Source organism: Brachionichthys hirsutus, chromosome 2 (assembly GCF_040956055.1).
Source record: "Brachionichthys hirsutus isolate HB-005 chromosome 2, CSIRO-AGI_Bhir_v1, whole genome shotgun sequence".
In the NCBI taxonomy this organism is placed as follows: Eukaryota; Metazoa; Chordata; class Actinopteri; order Lophiiformes; family Brachionichthyidae; genus Brachionichthys; species Brachionichthys hirsutus.
The window spans coordinates 9,973,465-9,997,888 of NC_090898.1; the positions used below are offsets into that span (position 1 = coordinate 9,973,465).

The window sequence follows — 24,424 nt, forward strand, 5'->3', positions numbered from 1 at the left end:
CAAGCATATTTTTTATCTGAACCGTTTGCATCTACTTCTCTCAGGACCGTGTGCCCATGAGGTCGTCATCACTGGTCCTGCTCCTCCTGATCGGCGTCCAGGCTGTACTGAACATGGGAGGTGGATTGGCCTGGAGTGCCACGGCAGCCAACCACAAAGTAGGACAGCAGGCAGCAGCCAATCACAGAGCAGGACGGCAGCAGACAGTGGGGGACCACCTTCCTGAACATCAAACTATCCAGGAGCAACATAGGGCCAGCCACCAGAGAACCAAGAGGCCCAATCGGGCAGCTTCACATGCCCATGATAGGAGCCCCGCCCAATCACACTCTCCTCCAGACCCCTCCATTCCAGTAGTGGACCCGAAACTCTTCTCCAAGAGACGGTACCGCTCCTCACCGCGTGTTGTCTTTAGCGAAATACCCCCATCGCACGATGCCCTCGAAGGTGAGGGCTATGACATTGAAGGGGTGAGGGGGGTGAGGGTGAGGCGCAGAGCGGGATCACGCACCATGCACCGAGGAGAGTACTCGGTATGTGACAGCATAAATACCTGGGTGGGTAACTTGACACGAGCCACAGATATAGCAGGGAACGACGTGACGGTGCTACCCAATGTCACAATCAACAACGTGGTGAAGAAACAATTCTTCTATGAGACCACGTGTCGATCTCCTACACTTAGAGGCTCCGGGACTGGGAATGGGGGGAGGCCAGGGGGGCGGGGTGGAAAACAGGGCTCCAAATCAGGCAACTCGGGCTGTCTCGGCATCGACAGTCGCCACTGGAACTCCTACTGCACCAACACTCACATATTCGTAAGCGCCCTGACCATCTTCAAGGAACGGATAGCCTGGCGTTTCATCCGCATCAATGCCGCGTGTGTGTGTGTTCTCAGCCGGAAGTCTTGGGCGGGACGACTGGGGCACTGACTGGGGAGGACAAATCCTGACCACTAAACTATGAACCATGCACACACATTTCTACTAACCAGCCACTGCAGCTTAATTGCCAATACTGTAATCTTTCTCTCCACCTCTTGACACACACACACACACACTCTCACACACACACACACCTACAAACAAACAGCTTTACCTATCCAACCCCTTGGTCCCTGACCCTACCTCAGTCTGAGAAGTCCTGGTTGTTTTAAGTTATGAGGACTGCATGTCATATTTATGGTTTATACAGTCAAATATGAAAATATATACAGTATGTGTATGTATATAAAATGAATCCAAGCTTTTAATGTTGTTGTTGTGTTGTTGTTGTTGATGCTGTTATTTATTAAACACCTCAGTACTTGCCTGGTTTCTCGTGTCAGTTTAGGATAATGTTGCTGTGCACATGCTTTGCCAAAATGCTTGCTCTCATCAATAATTTGTATCAGTAACCATTGAAATGACTACATGAAAGATGAAAGGGGTCAGCTCATGTGACAAACAAGCTGCCCCCCCTCCCTTTTGATGTTCTGGTTCTGGTCTTGCTGCTCCATAGCCCCAGTATGTTTGACTTTCACACCACTAACCAGTCAATAGTCCAACATAACAGCGAACTAATGAACATAAGGAACCTTTTGCAGGTAAAGAACATGATATTTTCCACTAACCCTGCAAACCCAGATCTGTCAGTATCAAATTATCCAGTCACCCACTTTACTTGTGACCTGCATACATGTTTATTTATCACATGTTTGGAACCACAGAGCAGCAGAGTCACAAATAAATTACTGTCATCAAGTGACAAAATGTGATTTTATTAGACATCCTTGAGTGGCCAAAGCTATCAACAAATACTAGTTTTGAAAGGATGATTTGGTGATGCACCTGCAGATGTTCTTTAGGGTGTTTTTCTCTGTTCTTTTATTTTTACAGGGGCATCTACTGGTGTCTGGACTGTACCTGCCCACACTGTGTGCCTTCAGGTAGAAGCTTAGAAAGAGATCCAAAATTCCTTGCTCTGCAGAAGTCCCGAAAGACCTTGTAAAGAAACACACTACCATCTAGTGGTGACGTTAAAAACTACACATTCATATAGGAGTGGAAAACGCCACATCAGAGTTGGCTCTCTCTCTGCTTTTCTTTTCATTTCATTTTTTTTTTTTTTTCATTTGAAGTTAAATTCTGCTCTTCTCTCATTATCACCTTCACTGGGTGCCAGTCTGTACTCTCAACTTCACGAATGAGGCAGCTTCAGACGCACACGGTGCTCTGTTCTATTCAGCCTCAGATTACCTTTTCCATTGGCGTGAGCTACAAGCAGGCACTGGGGTTTCTCAAACCACCTCTGTGGATTGTTCCACCAGAGATGTGAACTTCTACGAGGTAGAAATCTGTCTAAAAGAGAAATGAGTATCTGAGAAAGGCATCTGGGAGCACATACCTCTGTCAAGCAACTTATGAATCCTGTGGTGATACCACGACCCGTTGAACTCTGCCCCTGACCATGATCCATATAAGTCTCAAAGTACAAATGCTTGGTCTCCTCCTCAAGAACCACCTTTATGCAAAATGAATCAAAAAAAACAATTATCGGTGTAATTGCTTTTCTGACCCAAGTTGAGGTCTCCATGGTCGACTCAAATCAACCTAAACGCATAATTTCCTGGTGCCACTAGATGGCGCTATGTCTACAGTTGAATTCTGAAATGTAGTCGTATTTTGCTCATCTTCTCTTTGACCAACTCGGAAACTTTGTATTTATAGGTGCATAGTTCATATCCCAGTACACAAATAACCATCCCAGCTATGTAACATTTTATTACATATTCACTTGCATCCAACAAAGTAGTCAACTAAACTGTGATATAAATACAAAATTTCAGAGGTGTGCTCTGATAGGAGAGTGTCAGCGAGGATGAAGGGAAATGTCTACAAGACGGTGGTGAGGCCAGCCATGATGGACGGCTTCTTAGAGACAGGGGCTCTGATGAAGAGACAGGAGGCGGAGCTAGAAGTGGCGGAGATGAAGATGCTGAGGATCTCCTTGGGAGTTGGATAGGATTAGAAATGAGACAATAAGAGGGACAGTGAGGGACTGAGGGTTAGACGTTTTGGAGATAAGGTCAGAGAGACCAGACTTTGATGGTTTGGACATGTCCAGAGGAGAGACAGGGACTATATCAGTAGAAGGATGCTGAGGATGGAACTGCCAGGGAACAGGGCTAGAGGTCGACCCAGGAGAAGATACATGGATGTGGTGAGGGAGGACATGAGAGTGGCTGGTGTTGGGGAGGACGATGCAAAGGACAGGGTGAAGTGGAGAAAGTTGATTTGCTGTGGCGACCCCCCACAGGACAAGCCCACAGTACAGTAGTAGTAGTTCAGAGATGGTCAAAGATTAGCTCTTTTTTGCTTTAACAAGATGTTTGGATGCTTGACCAGTAGATGGCGCTATGCTGTCACAGATAGAAATCCATCACCGTTCAACTCTGTTTGTTGTTGTAATAAAGAATCAAACATAAACTAATCCTTGTTAGGTTCACAGCTTAGTTATATCAGTTTGAAAACTTCTATTTCACTTGAATTACAGCACAAATGACCTTGTTGACAGTGTTGAATCATGACTGGCCCTCAAACCCAACAGACTGTCAGTCAGTGATGACCTCAGAGTGGAGGAAGAGGTCCAGGCCCTGACCCAAACATGGGTGTAACAGATTCGAACAACACAAGTTACTATTGAAAAGTTGCTCTTCATAACAGCATATAAAACAGTTTACTTTTGAACCATTCAGACCTGTTCAGCATCTCTCTGAGTTGTAAAATAATTTAGTCAGCTGTTTATTATCGGTTTTGTGAAGGTTATTATGGTATGAAAACACTTTTCTTGTTTGCATGTTTGGAACTACTCAGAGACAGTCATAAAGAGGTCCAAAAGAACCAATCAGCAGGGTTTCTTTTTCTTTTTCTTTTTTTGCACGGTCTTATCAGCCTTTCCTCTTTTAGCTCCGCTTTGGATGGAATAATAACTTTAATAATAACTGTGTTTATTTTCACTAAGTCTTCACAATTCCCACAATAAGTCTGGAGGGACTTTGCCTATTTAAGGGTTCTTAGATAGAAATGTGTGACTGGCTGAAAATATCTGCATTTTGGTCATTATTCTCCAAAACGTTTAATCTAATGATTTGATCTTTTGTCCTCACCCTTCGTTATGGCATTCCTGGTCCATGTTGTTCCTCTATTCTGAAATTTTCTAAGCAGTGCTAGTGATAAAAATGATTTGAACATCCCCCTTGTTCTATAGTTGTGGGGGAAATATTTATGCTGAACATGGCATTGCTGCTATTTGTCATGCTCTCAGTCATTGACGACACTGAAGGAAGAAATCTAGCAGCAGAGGGACCACGCCTTCCGTTTCATTAACAGCAGGTTTGGTTTGGATCCTATTCAAGCTTAGCTGATGCTTTTCACAACATTTTATTGTTGTAGTAAAGAGAATTTTATATTTTGCAATATTGGTGCCTCAAAATGACCTAAAGGGAATATAAAAACTAACCTGTTTTCAAATTAAGCAAGAAAAAGTTCAATTTTGTGATTTTTATTGGGGGTTGTTTTCATTATTTATTTATTTATTGCAATGTGATAAAAATCCATGAGATTGAATGAGGACAACAGCAGTTGAACTGGTTTGAGCTAAAGCGCTGACTAAATTTGGTGCCAAAAAGAAAACTTTTTATTTCCCAGTAACAATTACTTTATCAGTTAACTGTTAAAATACTCATTTCTGCTTTACCCAATTGCCTTAATAGTAAGACAACTTCTTACTTCTAAAGACTTCTTTATGAGGAGATTGTAAGAATAGGTCAGCAGCCAATTGAAAAATAAAAAATAATAAATAAAAACTTCTTTGAAATATTGGGTTACTGTGTAGTCATTTGGACGCATCCATTGCCCAGTCCGCTGAAGTAAGCAAATGCCCACCAATGTGTATGTGAGAAATGTGTTTTGTTTTGGCATGCTCATAATGGTGATTTTAATAAACAGATTTACACAGGGTTCCTCAAGATGGTGCTGGGGCCCAAATAAAAATAAAAACTTAAATTTAAAATGATATTCTCTATTTTTAGCTGTTTATGTTTTCTCCTCTGTATTATGGAAATGGGCGGGCTGGAAAGAGTTTAAGAGGATCGTGCGTCTGTGCGCGGGCGTGTGTGTGTGTGTGTGTGAGAGAGAGAGAGAGAGAGAGAGAGAGAGAGAGACGGTGCTTTTTGATGCACAAGTGTTGTGACCGGGGTGGGCCGTTGTCACAGTGAGCGGGTTCAACACAACGGACTTTTGCGCGGCTGAAAGCAGAACCAAGACGCGTCCAGCCGAAATGGGGAAGGTCGAAGGAGGAATGAAATGCGTCAAGTATCTTCTGTTCGTGTTCAACTTTCTATTCTGGGTGAGTCTGTGTTTGGTTCTGTGTCGCGAAGGGATGAGATGTGTGACCAGAGCAAGTGCAGCAACGCAGACTGACCGATCAAAGCAGGGAGGGGGACTCGAACTCTGCAGCGTGTCTGTCCGGAAAATTAGATTTCCAGTTGGCAAAAGGTCCGCGTTAAAACATCCTGCATAAAGTACCGCTGCAGCAATCATATAACGGGGCGAAACAGCTGCCAGCAATCATTTACGTGGTGCCGCTTAAGCGCTTTAAACCAAACGCGCACCTCCTCATCGGCATAGTAATAAGGATGCCTTCGGGACGGGAGTCAACACCAATGAATGAGGGACAATAACAGCAACTTACGACGCGTCATTTTCCTGCCGCTCCATTTGAACCTTTTAGTGATTGCGTGCTGCGCATGCGCAAAGGCCTCTATCGTCAACGCAACTGATTGAGAGTGACAGAAGTCGCTCCAGACCAGCTATTTGCTGTAGAGACATAAAGAGGCTTTTATTAGGACGGCTTTTAATTCGCAGCGAACTCATTTCACATGATTGTGCTTTAATAGCGGCGTGTTGTTTCAGCGTCTGTGCAGAGATGCGGTTAATTCATATATTTAGTACAGCGTGGGTCACCCTGCGCGTGTGTGTGTGTGTGTGTGCGGCGCCGAAAGGGTGACTGCCAGAAGGGTTTTTTTTTTTAGTTTTGGCTCACCGGGCTCAAATCAGAATTTCCACAGAGGGACAACTCCGCCCCTTTTCCTGGGGAATCGTCCGTTTGAAAGGAAGGCTGAATGAAAGGACAGAAAGGAAAGAGACCGAGAGTCCGCGTGGAAAACAAACTGGCAGAGCTGGTCCTTCTTCCGCACCGGCTTCAGTCAGAAGGTGCAGCGCTGATTGATAAACGTGCGCAGTGCGCGCACTCTGAGGCCCAACCAACGTTCCCTTTACCGTGCGTAATTACGCACAGCTGGTACGGTCTTCGCGCAGCGAAAATCTACGTTGCGCACAAAAGAAATCCAACCTAAATTGAAAATAACATAAACACGTAAACATTCATTCTGTGCTATTTCCCACTGAGTGTCCGGTGACTGGCTGCTCCGGCTAATGATGAGATTCACATGTTTTTACGCATCTAATAGACGCCATTGTAATCGGAGTTCCAGGACTCTCTCAGGACCACAGTACACACATCCTTTGCTTGTTCCTTTTATCTGTTTTATTTGTTGATTTTTATCTTGTTTTTATGCTATTTGTTTTTATACTATTGTGCACTTTGAGATTTGCTTTCAAATGTAAAGTGCGTTTAAAATAAAATGTATTATTATGATGTTGCTCAAAGTTGTCCGAGGGACTGCTCGGGGAGTTTGTGAGTTTGCTCAGACGCATGAACAATTAGAGGGAACGTTGGGCCCAACATTCTCCAACTGCGCCCCTTTATCCGTGGACGCTGAAGGAAATATGTAGTCACTTCACTGTTGCTCAAATGTCAGGTGGCGGTGATGGGGGTGTGTGTGTGAGAGAGAGAGGGAGCGAGCGAGCGAGAGATTTTCCAACAAGCATCTGTGGAGTGGATCAGGCGGCGTGAATGGATCCATTGTGACAGCGGGACAATAGCGTAACTTTGGTCTGTTGCTTTGCCTCCCTGAGCAGCAAAACCCCACCGGAGCCCCAGACCTGACAGATCCCACCAGCCCCGCCATTGAGCTTTCCTCTCTCCTCCTCCTCCTCCTCCTCCTCCCCACATCCATCCAGATTGGGTGTGGCTGTTGGCTGAAGTCTCATTTCTCCATAAATCTGAACTGTGGACTCAATGAAGAGGCAGACATGGAGATGAGTGAGATTACGAGGGGATGAATTACCTGACAGAGGAAAGCCGTCTCCAACCTCTCCTTTTTCCTGTAAAGGAAAGTGCGATAGGGCTGGAAATCATTTGAAGATTGGGAGGGATATTGAAGCACGTGCTCACGTGGCAGAATGCGAGACAGTTGTCAAACATGCATGTGACCCAGATAAAGACAAAAAACAAATAGATCAGCATGATGAGAGGGGTGGATTCGGGGGATGTGTCCTGTTTGAGAATGTGTTTCCCTGCTTGTCATAAAGAACCCCAGAAACACCACAGAGATGCTCCGTGACCTTCTGCTCCGCGCCTCCACTGATTTACTCGTTGCCTATTCTGGCTAAAGAACAGCAATCTGCAACTGTCTCTGTCGACGTGTGAGGAGAGTGGTTCCATCCCTTCCGATCCCACCAAGACGCGTCCAGAGTGGCTCTGTGTTTATAACCTCGTCTGACCCGTTGTCTCAGTAACGGGATGTAGCGAGGTTCCTGCAGGGCTTCATTACTGCAGCTTCGTTTATAAAGCACAGGCCAATCCGACAGCTGCAAATTCAAGCGCTTGTAAGGGAACATCAGCACAGCACTGGCTCGTCTGGCCTGTGTTTGTGTTTCATAGTTCACTGACGGCCCTATTTAGTCAAAGATTAAGCCAGCGAGGCAAACAGTGCTTCACACTGACGTGTGAGGAAAGGTGCAAGCACAAAGTGTCTTTCTCAGTGTTCTTCCTCCTCAAGATAACATCTGATCCACCAGGTCTCCTGTTGGAGAGACTTCACCATATAGATTTGTCTTCATTTAGATTCTACAGCAGTATTTTTCTTTGCTAGACAGCTTACTCATGCAGAGGGGGTTTTTGTTGTTGTTGTTGCCTCAAACATTTTACAGAGCTGGAACTACATTTAAAATTAAAATACACACTTACAATCTATACTTTCATATTCTAAATGCCAGTAACACTTTTATTTTATTTTATTTTTTTAAATACAGTATAAATTAAATGTTTATTCAAATCTCACTTTGTTATTGTAATTAATGCAAATGTGGGGCCACATAGCTATGAACGTTCCTCACCAAACGGGCTCAGTTAATGCCAGTGAAATGTATTTTTCATTAAATGAATAATAAGTAACGGAAGTAATATTTTTAAAGAAATAATGGCCTTTCTAAATATTGGCACAATGAAGCGATTCATGGTTTTAGACTTCATATCTCACACCTCACGGGAATTGTTTAGAGCGGCCAACGGATTTAAAATATTCCCGACCACATGCACGGACATTAAAAATCATTTTTTTGGATTATATATGCCCCCCAGCCACACAGATCAAACTTGAATGTGCTACGGAGGTTGTTCAGTCCCACTAGGTTTCCCCGCCCTCACCCTGTGGTGAAGAACAATGGGATTTATTCCACCCATAATTAACTTGCTCCTATTTACATTTTTGTTCAGGCCCACCATTTTTCCAAACCTACTCCAGACAGAGGTCTATTTTTGATGAGCTTATATCACTCACTAATTGCAGATGGTTTCATAAAAGCAGTTTATTGTTACTTGGCTTTAAAAACCTTTGTTGCAATTTACACTCATAATTTTTCCTTAAAAAATTCTCTCAGAGAAATTGGATAATACTACAGACTGTTTCTGACCAAGACCACAGCCCCATGTCAGCTCAGGCCCCGTTTTCATGGAAATTCCACTCACAAGAAAACCCATTTACTGTATCATTAAAAACAGGCCTTACACTCTAAAAGAGCCCCAATAAATCTTGACTGAGAGATTTCCATCTCTATCTCAACATACCCAGACTAATTGTCCTCAGACGTGTTTGGACAGTAAAAGTTCTCAAAAGAACATTCTTTTTCTTACATTTATCTGGATTTTAGAGACTTTCATGCAATCTATAAAAGACCCAGGTTGAAGACTCAACAATATGCTTCTGTAGTCTGAAGGAAAAAGATGTTGAAGCATCCAATGATATTTTTTTTCCCTCTTCGTTCCCTCTTATTGTTGTGTTTCCCTCCTATTGTGCACCAAAGCAAATAGCCACAGGGAGACAGTGGGTCTTTGTCCTTTGGGTGAGGTTGGGAGGGATTTGGTGGGATGGGGGGGGGGGGGGGGGGTGGACATGGAGATAAGTTAGGGAGCTGGGGGGAAGGGGCAGATCTGGGAGGGAGAGAGGCACGGAGAAGGGAGGGGTGTGTCTGGTGACAGACAAAGTGAAGGGGGTAAAATGGGAGGGGGGGTATTCTGCGGTGCTGCCAATGGGTCCCTCAGGATAATCAGACTCATGAGTGCCAGAATTAAACATGTAGTAAGTATATCAGCTCCTGTCCTCAATGCCGGAGTTCCACTGTTTGTTTCAGCTCGTTTATGTAGACATAAAAGTAATAGAATGAGCTGTTTTCAGACGTGAAAACAACCACCGGCTCTTCTACGCACAATCCAGCTGCAACAGTAACTGATAACAACTGTTTTTATGGGTTGAAGCCCTTCTCGCCACTAATCCAGCCAGTGTGTGTCTGCAGCTTGTTTTATCTCAGTGGACTGCTGACCCCAAGTCCCATCAGATCAGCTGTTCTAAAGAGCACCAATCACTGCATCCGAAGTTTAGGAGGGGGGGGGGGGCTGGCGTCCAAGGAACTGTCTTGTTCAGATGCTTTACAATTCTGACCAGCGTTGGACCTCTCAGTCATCGAGTGTCCTCCACACTTTCCGCTCCAGACATCATCTCAGATCCCAGAAAAATAAGGCTTTATTTCAAGGTCACCTGGCCACTTTGAGACTTGAGGTTTTTGCTCTCGTCAGTTTGTATACTGATAATGGTTTTAGGTGAAGGAAAATATGAGCAACGTGTAACCGCATTTCCAAACAACCAAGAGTGTCTGTTAAAGCTCAAGGTGACGAACTTGCTGCCCACAAACCAGGCTGGTCATTTTCTCCTTATTGCTAAGGGGTACTTTAAGGTTAGAAAGTAAATTGAAAGTCATTGTTTTTACACAAAATATCACATGTTGTCAGGGACTCACTTGAAGTTTTACATCTCTTGCATGAGTGAAAAGGGTGGAGAGCCAGAGTGGAAACTCCACAGCACCGTTTACTTTACTTATGTGGAAAATCACTTTTAAGGAGAACAAGGCCTCTGGTGGCCTGAAGAGCACTTCCACTGTGGCGTTTTAACGAATAAGGCTTTCTGCATTCATCTGCTTCATTATGCTTCATTATGCAATACATAAAACAGCATTGAGTTTCTACCTACTAACCACTGGCTTTTTGCTTGTCACTTTTCATGCATTTCTATAACGAGTAGTCATGTTCAGCCAAACCTTATCAGAACTCTTTTGGGTTCCGTCTATCTGCAGCTGATGGGATCCTTCGTCCTGGCGGTGGGACTGTGGCTGCGTTTCGACCCTGAAACTGTGTCTCTGCTCAATGGCGACAAGGCTCCAGAGACGTTCTTCATCGGTAAGTGTCATGACATCACAGGACAAGCCGGAAGTACGGTAGTAGTAGTAGTACCACTGATTTAGTATATATGTTGAATGATTAATAACATGTTTTATTTCGGGGGAAAATAAGTGTTATCTTATTGCTGAGAAATCTTTTTAAGTCTTCTTTTAGGAGTACATATAGCTGCCATGTTTCTCTCATCTCCACCATTCTCAGGCCCGAGGTGGACGTTAGAATAGGCTATTTCAGCGCAGCTCCTTTTACTCTTGAATAAAGGTCTGTCTATCCGTCTGATGGGATGTTCCTACCGCAGGCTTCCCTTCATGTGCATACTCAGACAAATACAGAGTCCACAAGTGCATGAAGAGCCCACACGCACACACAGAAAGTGCGTGTAAGGGAAAAATAGTCGGCGCTTCTTTGCACGTCAGTGCAAAAGTGTGTGTGTGTGTGTGTGTCTTATTTGGGTTGATGTGCCAATACCACACGGATTAATGTCTGCATATGATTCGATCTTTTCAAACACTGGGGATGCCCGTGCTTCGGTCACACCGGAGATGACTATGAATAACAGGAAATGACTTGCTACCCATGGAGCATAAATGCATGAGGGGAAACTACAACCACTCACCTCACACAGATGGAAAGAAAGGTGGAGCAAGTGGGTGTTGGGCTATTTAAAAAGCCCTTTAAAGGACAATATGGAAAAACAAGATGCAAAATCAAGCGAAATGGGTAAGGTGAGAGAGAGAGGCGTTTGATTGCCTGGTTTAAAGCGCCCACTTCCTACTCTCTGCCCAGTTAATTATGTTGATGTCAGCTTTAAGTGTGTGTTTGGGTGTAAACTAAGACTCGGATGTGGTTTCACTGGCAGCTTCTCTGTTACACATGGCTTTGACAGCTTCACACAGGCACAGCTGAGCAAGGCCAGCATTTGTTGTGTGTCGTTCCGGTGACGTCAAGCCCATACAAAATACCTCTCTGAAAAGTCAGTTTATATGAAAACCATATTTTTCTACACCTAAAGCACCAGTTGGCACCTTAATCTGGCTGTGAAGCACACAGTTATATAATTGTCACGTCAAACCTCTTCATTGAGGTGGAATCCTTGAAACGTTTCATTCTCTTCCTCCCACCTGGGCCCACATCACCTGGGGGAGTTCATTGTCCTCTCGTACACAGCATCCACAGGGCTGTTGCTTAGCAACAGACTCCACCTGTATGAGCGCGCTAGAGGAACCAACCCTGTTGTTGAATTCCTCCCTCAGGCCTGCCCGTCATGCACCTTTCCTAACGAGCAGATTAAAGAGTGATCATGTGAGGAGGCCATTGCTGCCGTTTGTTCTGTTGTCCACAGATGTGATGCAATCTGAAACGTTAAAGATCTGCTTGACAACCTCCTGACTGCATAGTCCTAGTGCTATACCGCCTCCTACTGGTGATGCTGAAAGTTAAAGCTCGGGATAAAGCCTGGCATTAGCAGATAATCAAACAACAGAAGTGTGTGTGCACCTTCTTAGGTTGATTATTTTGACATATCTTAAAAGTATTGTCGAATAGAATGTATTCTGGGGGCTGCTGGTTTAGCGGCCTTCGATGGCTTTCTCTATCCTCCCCAGGTGTGTACATCCTGATAGGAGCCGGCAGTCTGGTGATGCTGGTCGGATTCTTTGGCTGCTGCGGAGCTGTACGGGAATCTCAGTGCCTGCTGGGATCAGTGAGTGAAAAATGCATGTAAATGTCAAATGTGGCTTAAGGGGTAAGAGCACCGTCCACTTATCAGAAGATTGACACCCCCCCCCTGGTCTACATGCTGATGAATCCTTGAGTAAGACAAGATAATTTGCCCTCCCGGGGATCAACAGAGTTTTTTCTTTTCTTTTTATATTTAAAAAACATATACTCATAATTATTATTATGATTTATTGTCATCTGTGGGTCTTTTCAGTTCTTTGCCTGTCTGCTGATTATCTTCGCTGCTGAGGTGGCAGCAGGTGTGTTTGGATTCTTAAACAAAGACAAGGTAAATGTATTATTATCAGTATTATTTTAACTGCTTGAGTAGTTTATAATGAGTATTCTCATGATGGCACCACACGAGTCACATCTTTTCTCTCACATAGATCATTGAAGATGTTCAGAACTTCTACACAACAACCTACAATGAAAACAATAACGGCACGCTAATCATGTCATACCAGAAAGTAGTAAGTAAGCAATAAAGTATTTATGGTGGCGCTGCTCTCATTGCAAACCACACAGACTGTGCATTAAAAGCGATGTTCTTGTACATAATATTTTGTTTATTTCCACTTTCAGCTCAACTGTTGTGGCACCGTGGCGAACCCCTGTCTTGACCCCGCACCTGATACTAAGGTAAGGTCTATTACCAGTTCAGTGCAGAAATTTAAGTTTGCCATTTGTTGTGTAATAAATGACCAATGGTGCGATACCAGTCGCTCCAGTCCAGGTCAACACTGCTTGACTCGTCTTGTCTGTGTTCTGCAGGACTGTGAAACAGGCATCAAGGACTTTTTCAACAGCAAGCTCTATATCATTGGGTATGTGGGCATAGGCATCGCTGGAGTCATGGTAAGAAAGGATATCAAAAAAACACTTGGAAACACATTTTGTTTGTCAGCAAAAATATGCATATATTTATTTATTTTTTTCCCAATATTTGTTTCCCTCTCAACAGATCATCGGTATGATCTTCAGTATGGTGCTGTGTTGTGCCATTCGCAACAGCAGGGAGGTCATCTAACCTGGATTCTTCATCTTAAAAGCCCCGACAGACAACATAGCCTTCAGATCAAACATCAAATAACCCTCGATATCAAAAAGTCCCTTTCCACTATGGCGTTTCCAATCTTCCTCCGTAATTCCTCCCAACATTTCTTAACTTATTTGTCACGGCACGTTGCAAAGTTACCTCTTCACAACACCCTGATTGTACTTCCTACTTGCACGCTTGTTCCTTTCATACAAGCCAGTGGAAACGGCGTATTTTCTGATGACTATCAGTTTTCTTTCCCCTGGCGGCCTTTTGGCTAGAGCTGTAAATCTTAACCCACAAACTGTTGCAGTAGTGCAAGAGGCTTTTCACACAGCCTTGCCGCTGACCCCACAGCTGTGGGACACTCCGTCCAGAGAGAGAGCAATCTGAGGTGAAAGCAGCTTCTACATGAACACGCAGTACTACTGGGTTTATAATATGACCATCTGAAAAAGTGAATCAGCATCTTGTATGGTTGTTCAGATTGATTTCCCAAGAGAGGTAATGCTTATTTATGGTATTATGTTGCTAGAATGCATATATTAAGTAGCACTCTTCCTCGCACTAGAGTATGAACTGCACAATCAACACAGATTGCTCTCTACAAGATTTTGTTTTATTTCAACTGGATATTGGGAAAACAATTCTTTCTTTTAGAATTTGTAATATATCCCCTTTCTTCCATAACACCAGCCATGAGTCACTGGATTTCAAGAGGAACGTGATCAGCTCAGAATAAGCACTTGCCCCGTATGACCTGTGCATCCTCATAGGCCTCAGCAGATAATAAGGTTCAAAAGTCACGACCAACCTGGGACCACTGTCATTTATCCAGGTTAAATCAGGCCACTCATTTTGCAGAATAATTCCAAGTGTTGGGACTCGGGTATGTAAATATGTGTGAGTTGTCTTCATTATTTGTGGTACTATTTAATATGCTGTGTGTAGATAAATCTTTGCATTAGTCGTGCAGTGTTATAGTCACGGCAGTGTTTGCAATAGTCAAATCAGATCCATACAACTAGTAGCTGCTTCTTTAATGTGCCTTTCTTCCATAGCGAACTGTTTTTGATCATGTTGTCTGAATGTAGCAAAATAACATAGCAGACGTGCTACATATGTTTGTAGAGTCGGACGCAGTTAATTGTCACGCAGATCCGATGGGTAGTGCACACGGCTCGATTGACCTTTCTTTTGTTTTGGCTTGTTTGGCCAGTGAAACACTCGACTGTGTTGAACTGAAGCTGCAAAAGCGAAAGCAAAATTCTCTACCAACTATTCCAAAAGCCTCTTCTATACAAAACAACGCTTCTGTGGACATAAAACAATCCTGGTTTGCGTCAAAATGCCCAAGCGCTACAGAATGCAAGGTATTTTTACTTTTTCGACATGACGGCGTGAAGAGATACAAGTGAGGAGACAACAGAGGCTCGCCACGTGTGGCTCTGAGGAGCGAGGCGACACAACTGGGGTCAGAGGGGTCACTTCAGAAACCCTAGTGAGTTGGAATAGGATGAACTCCTTAGTGTAGCTCAGTCCAAGTTGTTGCTGTGTACCTCAGCTGTGTGTGTTTCAGTAAATCTGGAGATGCAAAAGTACCGTGCACCTGAAATAACATTAACCGGGTTAAATGTGTCCATGTAAACGCACCTAGTGTGTACATAGTTGAGCGTTTAGTAGTTGATTGCGTGTTAATTTATTTTAACCCCATTCCAAGCCTCTCAGGAATATAGGTATTTGAATTTCAATAAAGTTTTCTAAGTTTGCAATTTCCTGTGATGTGATATTTTCAATTTTTTATTATTATTTCCTGTTATGTTGAAATAATTCCTAACAATAATAATAATTTATTAACATCTGGATGACTTTTATGATAACAAGACAAACAGGTCTTTTATAAAAATCTGAAGTATTTTTAACAGTTTCGTGTTTCTGCAGTTGAGCGTGAAGGACAGCTGCATGTTCAGTTGAGGGGATAGTTATGTGTGCAATGCAGCAGAAGCTTCCTGACCAGCCAGGCTACGGTTACTGTGACGCCGCAGCATGAGCGTTTCTTCTGCTGATGTATGTGTAGAGGGATGGGCTAATATCAGAAAAGCTTGCATCAGAAAAGCATCTATCTGCTGCCGCTTCCAACAGCCCCTCCTGAACACGCATTTATTTTCCCACTCCGTACTTTGATCAATATTAGAGTTTCTATTCAAAGAACACAAGTAAACTCTGCATTAAAAAATATTTATTCAGCATTCAGAAATCTATATTTACATCTGTAATTCGAATATGAACTTAAAGCGATTCTTTAGTTTGTCTGTGAAAGCACTTTGTGAATTTTATTTCTTGAAAGGTGCTATATAAATAAAGCATATTATTATATTATTAAAAAGTCATCTTCTCAGCTGGATGAGATGGTCTATTTTTAAATTACTAAAGCCTTAAAAATGTTTGCCTTTACCTTTTAGCAGCTTGAGAAAAGTGAAAAAAATATCTAATATTCACACTGCTCAAACTGTAAAATAGTGCTTCAACCCATGAATTATCTTCAGAAGAAAGAGTACAAGCCAACACTGCATTCTATTCTGCAATAAAATGGTACATGTGTGTCTCCTTCATCCCCAAACATAAAACCTGTCCAGCCAAACGACCAAATTTAGATGAGAGAAAAACTATGTAGGTTGTGTACATTTTGGAAAATGTTTGGTCCCTCAAGCAACATTCCCATCGATAATGTCTTGCAATTCATCACAATTAATCCCTCAAGTCACTCCCAATCAAATCAGAGAGAGATTCGTCCAGCTTCATTCTTGTGACCGAAATTAAGCAGCGCAGCTTAAGCCAACAATTAGCACGTGTGGGACGTCACTACTAGCAACAATAACTTAAAGCAACACCGTATCCCTAAATCGCTTCTCATTCAAAACCAAATGTCCTTGACAAAAGCAGGTTATCAAGGACAATGATTTTAAAAGAGAATTTTACATTACTTTTTTAAACATGAGCACTTGACACATGGATTCAAGCATTCAAATGTAACCCTTCAAAACAGGATTCAATGCATTCAAGTAAAGTTTAACTGTTGGTGCTGTTTGAAACCATACGCAAACAACCCACTGGTTGCAAAGAGGGGGAAATGCAGGTCAGGGTAACTGATATGGGACACGTATAGTGGTAGAGGTCGTATTTTTAGCAACAGGGTCAAAGCTTTGGTGCCACGGGAGTTAAGTAGGTTTTGATCTGTGTACCCGTTGCTGTACCCCAGACTCTCCAGTAGGCAAAGTGATCATTTTCTTCCAAATCTCAACTTAAAAAGGAGGATGCTTCAATAAGAGATCACGCTAAAGGCACAATGTTAACCATCTGATATTAAACATCATCTCTTCGGTGCCCTTTAGTGTTTTTAATGTTAAAGCCACTGAAAACAAAGAAGGTACACATTGATAGAGCGCTGGGTCTGGGTATGGCCAGGGCACGGCTCTGCCTGCAATTTGATGAAGCTGCAGAAGGACTAGTAACTAGTGTTGTATGGAAGGTACCCCAGCAGGAACTCTCCAACTCCAACCAAGTACATAACCTGGGCAATGCCAAAGAGTGGGGCAACAACCAGGGCACGACAACTGGCTCCCTTAAGGAATGCTCTGGGGCCCTCCTTTCTCAGGATCTTTCTGCATTGAAAAACAGATTGCAAAGTACCCGTGTAACTTCTTTATATCATAAGAATCCTGATGAGAGAACAGCAAGTTCGATGGCAGCATGCTTGAGTCATTTACCTGACGCAGTCTACCACTCCATTGTAGTTTTCCTCATTCACGCCTTTTCGGAGTGATTGTAGCCTTGTCTTTACCACTGCACACAACATAAGTTATTTGATTAGGGAACGGCTTTATATAACTATGTATACATTTTACAAAATAAAACTGATGTTCAGTTCCCAGCGCCCGACACATCGGCCAGTCACTCACCATCACAAGGGCTGACGGCCGCAGCGGCGACGCATCCAGCCAAGCAGCCAGACATGAAGGACCAGTAGAAGGGCACAGACGGCTCAACAGACGAACGCTGGCCGAGCTGGTGGAGGTGTGCGAAAAGAGGAAAATACACAACAGAGAATGGGATGTCCCTGAAAAGGCAAACAGCATGTTCACGGCGTTAGGATCTCGTTCATTTAGAGATAGAAATCAAGAGCAAAGTTCTCGAGCCCGTCTTGCCTCATTAATGTGGCTCCGAGTCCTCTGTACAGTGCTGTGACTCCTTGGGCCCTCACCAGCTCTCTGGTGATGTCTGTGGCAGAAGCTCGCACCACTTGACATGCAGGGGTGGCGTTGTAGGAACGGCTCAGGACTGTGCTGGCGCCCCCCATCTTCAAAACGACGCAGGGCATCACCCTCTGCTGGGCCGCTGGCAGACACGGGACAGCGGTTTCACAGTGCTGTGAGCGGTAACAATTATTTACCAGTATGTGGTAATCAATTCCACTGGTTTCCTTCTAAATACCGAGCCTGCCAGCATCCTGCATCTGAATCTTCAGCATTTCCATGGGTGTGGTAATAATGACCTGGCACATTCCTGCACAACAGCCTGCCAGCATCTCCTTGAACACCGTCAGCCCGCCACTGATCACACACACAAAAAAGCACGAATGCAGGAATGTTTTTTAAGCAGCATTGCATTATACTGTATCTGTCTTCTTAAATGTTAAAAAAACCCACCTATTTTTGCTCAACTGGTGGCGAAAGAAATCATTAGCAGCTAGTTTGATGGCCTTCTCTGGTGTCACCAGGGTGAGATTTACTGCAGCACCTGCAATAGCAAGCATCGCTCATGGGAAACGCTTTTTCTAATCAAACACACAGTCAGCTGCTCGATTGCAGACTGTGGAAAATGGTGACAAAATAACTTAGCGACTAAAAGGCCATGGATTTTAAAAAGAAAAGGCGCACTATGTTATTGTGGTGTCTCAAACATGCATGTTGAACAATCAAAGGAGATCACAGGCCAATATATCTGCAGGTTGATCCTAGTATTCTATTAGCGTGCGACTCAACAGGCACAGCAGGGAGGGAATTTACCTCTGTACATGCCGAAGTAGCCTTCCGATTTAACGGTCTTTATTAGGCAATCCATCCTGAGAGAAGAAAGGAGACCGTTTTTCTATTAAATTAGTTTGCATACATTTACATCACCATTATCCAGTTCACTTTCGGTGAAAGACATTTCTACTTGCACCATTGTTGAGTCAAATTCTTTGAAAAGAGAAATCGCTACCGTCACTGACACCTCATGTATGTATCAATGAAAAGTGATGACAAAGACTGACATTTAACTAGCATGTGAGGCTAAATCACTTCCCTAAAAGCTATTTGAGGCCTCTTTTTTTGGGGAGGGGTGGATGTGGTTCTTACATGCTTTTGTACAGATGCTGCCCGCTGCGCTGGTTCTGCAGGCGAGTCTTCGCCAGATCGATTGGGAACACGCAGGTAACTCCCACAATGCCGGCAACCCCTCCATTGATCAGTTTGGCTGGCAGGCTGTTGAACGGGCATGTCAAAACAGACACAAGCATGACAGTCATTCCATTTCTCAAACTTAAGAGGACAAAAATGTAAATGTAAGTGCATGTTATCTGTGCAGAACATTCATCACAGCATTCACAACATTGATGCAAAATTCAGTTGAGACTTTTTAAAATGTATCCCGTATGTGACACAGTAGAATTGCAATTGAACTGGCTACAGAGTGACACCCACTGAGAATTTGGTCATCCAAAAAATAACTTGTTGACAGAGTAAATCAAACAACACAAATGTGAGACAATTACACATACTAAGGCTTCTTTGATTTGATACGTCAAGCCTAGAGAATGACAGACGCCAAGCAGGAACCTGTTTCCTGCATAAAATGAAGAGGATTAGAAGTCAGACATGTTTTAACCTATTCCTATATGGTTTTCAGATCAAATTACATAATCATGCCGGAAGGCTTCGGTGTAATGCTCTGACAGAGCAGATTGTTACCTGATGTGTTGTTGCTGGGCCATGGTTTTTGGTGGATGTGAGTGCAAAGATCGGTCAGCACAGAGGAGGAGGCTGCAGCGGGGGAGAAGGCCGACACCCTGAGAGACACTGAGCAAGGCAAGAGTAGAAGCAAGCTTGGGGTTATATATAAAGGCAGGCAAGTCCCACCCTGTAGATCCAGGGATACATTTGACATCACTCTCCACCCACTGCACCGCTGCCAACAAATGGAACCAGAGTCAGTCTCCCCTTCTTATATGAAACCACAATCCAAATAGCCTGCAATGATAAACTGGCGTACGTGACAGAATCAAGTCCAGTGGCAGGCTGACAGGCCCTCTCTCCAAACGCTCACAAGATAGAGCTGGGAAAATCAAATACAAACACCATGAACAAAAATCTTTCTAGACTGCATGAATTGAATGCACGTTTTATTTACAAGATATTATTTTTTGAAAAAGCCTCCATTATGTATATGGCAAAAAATCAGATTTTTTTTAATCCAGACAGGTATCCAGATAGCTTTAATAAATATAATGGGATCTAAGTTAGACCAAGAACCATCTTCAGATTTTTCTTCATCAAGATCCATCCAGAGGTTTTTCCATAATCCTGCTAACAGACAAACAAACAGACAAACACCATAAAAAAGACAGCCTCCGTAGTGGAGGTAACAAATCCATTGACATGTGCCAATGCAGAATTGACTCAGCTGTCAGACGACGCTCGATTGAAATCTATATCTCGAATATTAAATGCACAGAATGCCGAAACGCAAGCGTACCCCGATTATTAGAAAAATCTCTATAATGTCTGGAATCCGGATCTGAAATTCGGTGTATATTATAGGTGGAGGTCCCCCACCCTACACGATTGAGTCAAATTCCACAAACATTGGTCAATAATGAATTGAGATATTGAGTAACAACTATTGAAGCTCATTTACTGTAATATTATTACCAATTTCAAAGTGATCCAGAATAATAAAATGTGGGAGGAGAGTAGTCTGAATTGGGTTCTGGAGGTTGTCTCCACCTCATACATTGCACTCATTCGCCAGCCGCGAGCGATTCCAAGTCGGCATGCGTCACATCCGCCGGCGCTGCTGTCAGTTTGCAACCACCAGGCTTCTCCTGCAACAACTGCATGCTGAACCATGTTCTCTGTTCACTCGCTCACCCGTATCAGGTGATACCCTGCAAGGGTAACTATTGGCTCTTGTCTCAGACCTTCCCCGAGATTCGTTGGTGGAGTGACGAGGCACTCAGCTTGTGATCTCTGCAATGAGCTTCCACCCACGTGGACAGAGAGAGCGGACAGGAACGTTTATAATCCACTTTCCTTATGGGTGTAATCTTTATAATGGTGCGAAACATAGTTGCTAATCCTTCATGGATTGTGGAACTGCGTGTGCTACAAATGCTAATCATAACACTGCATCTTCTTCTTTAATAGGGAACGCATTAAAGTGAACATTAAAATAAGCACCCGCGTGGCATGCTGGGAACCGCATCCATTTTCATTGGTCTCTTTCTGATCTTGAATTTCTAAAAAAAAATAAACATATATTCTTTACATTTGATTTGCTCAATATACTTCCACATATTAAAGAGCCATAAAGCGACATCTCACTTAACTTCACGTTTTATTTTGAGCACAGTTACCCTTTCTCGTTACTTACTATAATAAATTATAGAAAACAACATCTATTTTGTGTGTTGACGTTTTTATATTTCCTGAAGATTTATATGTTCAAAACTCAGATTTAGTCTTTAAGGTTTTAATGCTACTAGTAATTATAATAAAAACTCATGCACATTATATATATATAATTAGTATTATAAATATTAATAATATGTCTATAAACCAAGATGCCTTTCGTTATTTGTATTTTATATATTATTTGTTTGTGTTCTGTTTTATTAATTCATAGTTTGTGTATTTTTTGTACGTTCAATAAATATCTTTATAAAGTTAATTCAGGTGCGTCACATCCGGTGCTGAGACCCGCAGCTCGTCGTCGTGTTGTCTTTTGTTGTTATCTTACTACTACTATGATGTTCACGGACAACGAAGTCTCTCAGACAGCTGAAGATGCAAACAGAGGTTCTCAATTTATTTCTTACATTGCAGCTGCATGCAATATAAAAAAAACAAAATGTAGTCCCATTTTGCGCCACGATAGCCTACGTGACTGAGCTAGCCAGTTAGCTTGCTGGAATGCTACTCATCGCAGTTTCTGTCTTTCTATTATTTACCAGCACGCAGCTGATGGTTCGATGCATTTCATTCATTTCTGTGTTTCGCTATCAGGAAAGAATCGGACTCCGTGTCCGCTGTACGGCTGTAAGCGAGTGTACAACGACATGGCCGCTCTGGAAAGCCACATCAAGGACCACGAAATATCGGCGCAGTCTCTCCCTGGTGAGCTCAAAGTCCTGGAAGCACACGTTTGATCAGAAGCCACTTAACCCGGCATGGAATAATGAATAATCACAAGACCTGTCATTATATTTCCCAAACTTTAAGAATGTAATTTAGAGAGAATAGGGCAAATGTTTCAGCTCCAAGGCTTTCCCCTGCTGAAGGCATCATCATCATCATCATCATCTCTGCCTGTTTTTCTGCTTTTCCTGTTCTTCAGGGAAGGTCTTGCATTGCTCTACTGTCGGCTGCAATAATTCTTTCCCCAGCATGCGGGAGCTGATGGAACATATGAGACATCATCACAAACCCAACATATTTTTCATGTGAGTTTTTTTTTTTTACAGTGCACCCACATTTCTGAGATGAGACGGTGTGTTCATGACTGAAATGTCTTGAGCGATGTAACTCCTTTGTTTTCTTAAGGTGTGAGAATTGCCGCAACAAGTTGCGTTCCTACCGTGGCCTTCTGACTCACCTTCACACGTGTTCCAAAATGCCACGCGGAAAAGCCAAGCCGGCTGAACCGACGCCCCCTCCTCCGGCTGATGACGCCAACACCAACATGACGACCCCCATGGCCATAGACGAGAAACCGGCACCTCAGGACTCGGTTGCTCCAAACCAGGAAGCGTCCTTTCAAATAGCAAACCCAGGCGGTTTCTTCCATGCTGCCGTTTCTCAGGCGGATTCAGCCGTCCAGTCTCTCCACGGCTCCCGTTTCTTGGCAAAGCAGGAGACTTCCCCTCCCCAGCTTGTTCCTCAAAAGCTTGCAGAAGCAGTTCCCCAGACTAAACTCACGCATGAAGCCTCTGATCTGCCTCTATTGCGTAGCCTTATTGGCCATACAGTACCTCTGGATCCCCTTGATGCCCAGGGTCAGCACCAGACACAGGCCAGGTCTTCTGGATCAGCTCCTCACTGTCCTCCTGCATCAGGTGTTTGGAAGAAGAATCAAGGTGAGCATCTTCTCACCACACAGCCACAGAGATGTTACTTGCTAGGTTTGGCCACACATTCACTTTCACTCCACATGGAGTCACTAAAACTACTGAAATGATCATGTAAATCGCATAAAACTGGAGGCTCCGGCATCTCTCTTCTGATGTATGTGTGTGTGATATTTATACTGCACTAATCAATGCATTTTTAACAAGAAATAATTTCCTAATCCAGCACACATGAACATGTTACTGAATTATCCTTTCCCAGGAAGGTCCCATTGAAATACATGATCATCTTCCAGGATGTTAAATTTTTTTCTGTTTGGCTATATTTTAAGACAATTTCTTACTAAACTGCTATATTGAAAACAGATTAGGAGAAGATGGGAAGCTAGAACTAACATGTGCCCAACCAAGCCTGGCTGGCAAGATAATAAACACAAAAAATGTTAATTACACCACTGAAAGTGAGGCTTCATGCTCTGCTCAGGAAGCCATTACTGCATGCGCAGAATGAACATTCTCCATTTGAATGCGTTGCATGCAGTGTCGTTGATGACGTCCTTTCACACATTAGGCATCGCCTGCAGCAGACGCATCCTCTGGCAGCACACAAAAGGACGCTACATGTGTGTGCAGTGTGGCCACATCGTAACCAACCGCAAGGAAATGACTCAACACATCAACCTGAAGCACGGCGGAAACAGACCTGCTGAAGGCTCGGGGAGCTTTGCCGCTAACTCGTAGGTGTGGAAGCACGAGAAAGTCCCTTTACTGTGCCAGATAATGTTCGGAAGCAAACATTGCTCAGTGCTGTAAGAAGAAATGATGACCCTCGACCTTGATGACTGAGACGCTTCGATCTATGTTTGAAGGTGCTGCATAATACTTCAATTATGTTTCAACATTTAAAGTTGCCCTTTCAAATTTAGCTCACATATTTTCTGTGATATAAGCTAATGCCATTTTCTTCAAATAAAACAAAGTTTTAATCTTGTAGATATCAAACTGGGACATATTTGACGTTTCCTTCTTTTTATGTCAAGTAGAATGTAAGCCATCTGTTCTAAAAATCTAAAAATGTCTTTTTTTTTGTGCACCATTAATAAATTGTTGTTGAAGGAATCCAGAAAGCCGTTAATGTCTCGTCTTTGTTTATCCCACCTGCTTCCTGCTGTTGCTCCATTTCACCAGTAGATGTCACAAGAACACAATCTTAGGTTTTGTTTTTGCTCATCACGGGCTCCCTGTGCAGATGCATCTTCTGATACCCTCATCTGATTTTCCACATGCAGCTGCAAAATGGACCGGCAGGACAATATCTCACCTTTGTAAAATATTTACCTTCAGACCTCGGGAGGTGGGGGGGGGGGGGGGGGCATTAACTGAAAACTGAAGGCACAATATGTGACGTAAAACGATCCGATATACCCGACAAAGGAGTACATTTTGTACTGAATCCAGAGACATGTCTTTGTTCTTTTCATGGAATGATTTCTGTTAAAATTGTCATTTAACTGCATCACTTTGAGATGTCTGTGTTTAAAATATGTTGTTATGCATACATGTCCTGTCCGAGTCATAGTACCAAAAGTGAACATGCATAACTCTGC

General features: G+C 43.2%; 4 protein-coding genes across 5 annotated transcripts; 3 read left to right on the plus strand and 1 right to left on the minus strand.

Annotated features, from left to right (window-relative positions):
• Positions 1 to 56: 56 nt before the first annotated feature.
• ngfa (nerve growth factor a (beta polypeptide)) lies at positions 57 to 970 on the plus strand. Of its 2 annotated transcripts, XM_068751693.1 has the most exons (2): positions 57 to 123; positions 316 to 970. In XM_068751693.1, exons 1-2 carry the CDS (start codon positions 57 to 59, stop codon positions 930 to 932), a joined length of 684 nt encoding a protein of 227 aa, XP_068607794.1. In that variant the 3' UTR covers positions 933 to 970. The 2 variants fall into 2 exon arrangements, with proteins under 2 accessions (XP_068607794.1, XP_068607787.1); XM_068751686.1 differs by having other exon boundaries at positions 57 to 970.
• Positions 971 to 5,278: 4,308 nt separating this feature from the next.
• On the plus strand, positions 5,279 to 15,228 carry LOC137902947 (tetraspanin-2-like). The gene is made up of 8 exons (XM_068747058.1): positions 5,279 to 5,388; positions 10,572 to 10,674; positions 12,279 to 12,376; positions 12,608 to 12,682; positions 12,783 to 12,866; positions 12,979 to 13,035; positions 13,168 to 13,251; positions 13,358 to 15,228. Exons 1-8 carry the CDS (start codon positions 5,320 to 5,322, stop codon positions 13,421 to 13,423), a joined length of 636 nt encoding a protein of 211 aa, XP_068603159.1. The 5' UTR covers positions 5,279 to 5,319; the 3' UTR covers positions 13,424 to 15,228.
• A 436-nt stretch (positions 15,229 to 15,664) lies between these two features.
• LOC137900701 (mitochondrial glutamate carrier 1-like) lies at positions 15,665 to 19,540 on the minus strand. The gene is made up of 9 exons (XM_068744834.1): positions 19,444 to 19,540; positions 18,832 to 18,957; positions 18,499 to 18,554; positions 18,139 to 18,229; positions 17,924 to 18,042; positions 17,638 to 17,827; positions 17,392 to 17,549; positions 17,200 to 17,275; positions 15,665 to 17,094 (listed from the first exon to the last, which is right to left on the minus strand). The coding sequence occupies exons 1-9, from the start codon at positions 19,464 to 19,466 to the stop codon at positions 16,938 to 16,940; spliced, it is 996 nt and encodes a 331-aa protein (XP_068600935.1). The 5' UTR covers positions 19,467 to 19,540; the 3' UTR covers positions 15,665 to 16,937.
• Positions 19,541 to 21,489: 1,949 nt separating this feature from the next.
• znf414 (zinc finger protein 414) lies at positions 21,490 to 23,928 on the plus strand. The gene is made up of 5 exons (XM_068751769.1): positions 21,490 to 21,549; positions 21,757 to 21,867; positions 22,088 to 22,193; positions 22,294 to 22,826; positions 23,389 to 23,928. Exons 1-5 carry the CDS (start codon positions 21,498 to 21,500, stop codon positions 23,556 to 23,558), a joined length of 972 nt encoding a protein of 323 aa, XP_068607870.1. The 5' UTR covers positions 21,490 to 21,497; the 3' UTR covers positions 23,559 to 23,928.
• The last annotated feature ends 496 nt before the right edge of the window (positions 23,929 to 24,424 follow it).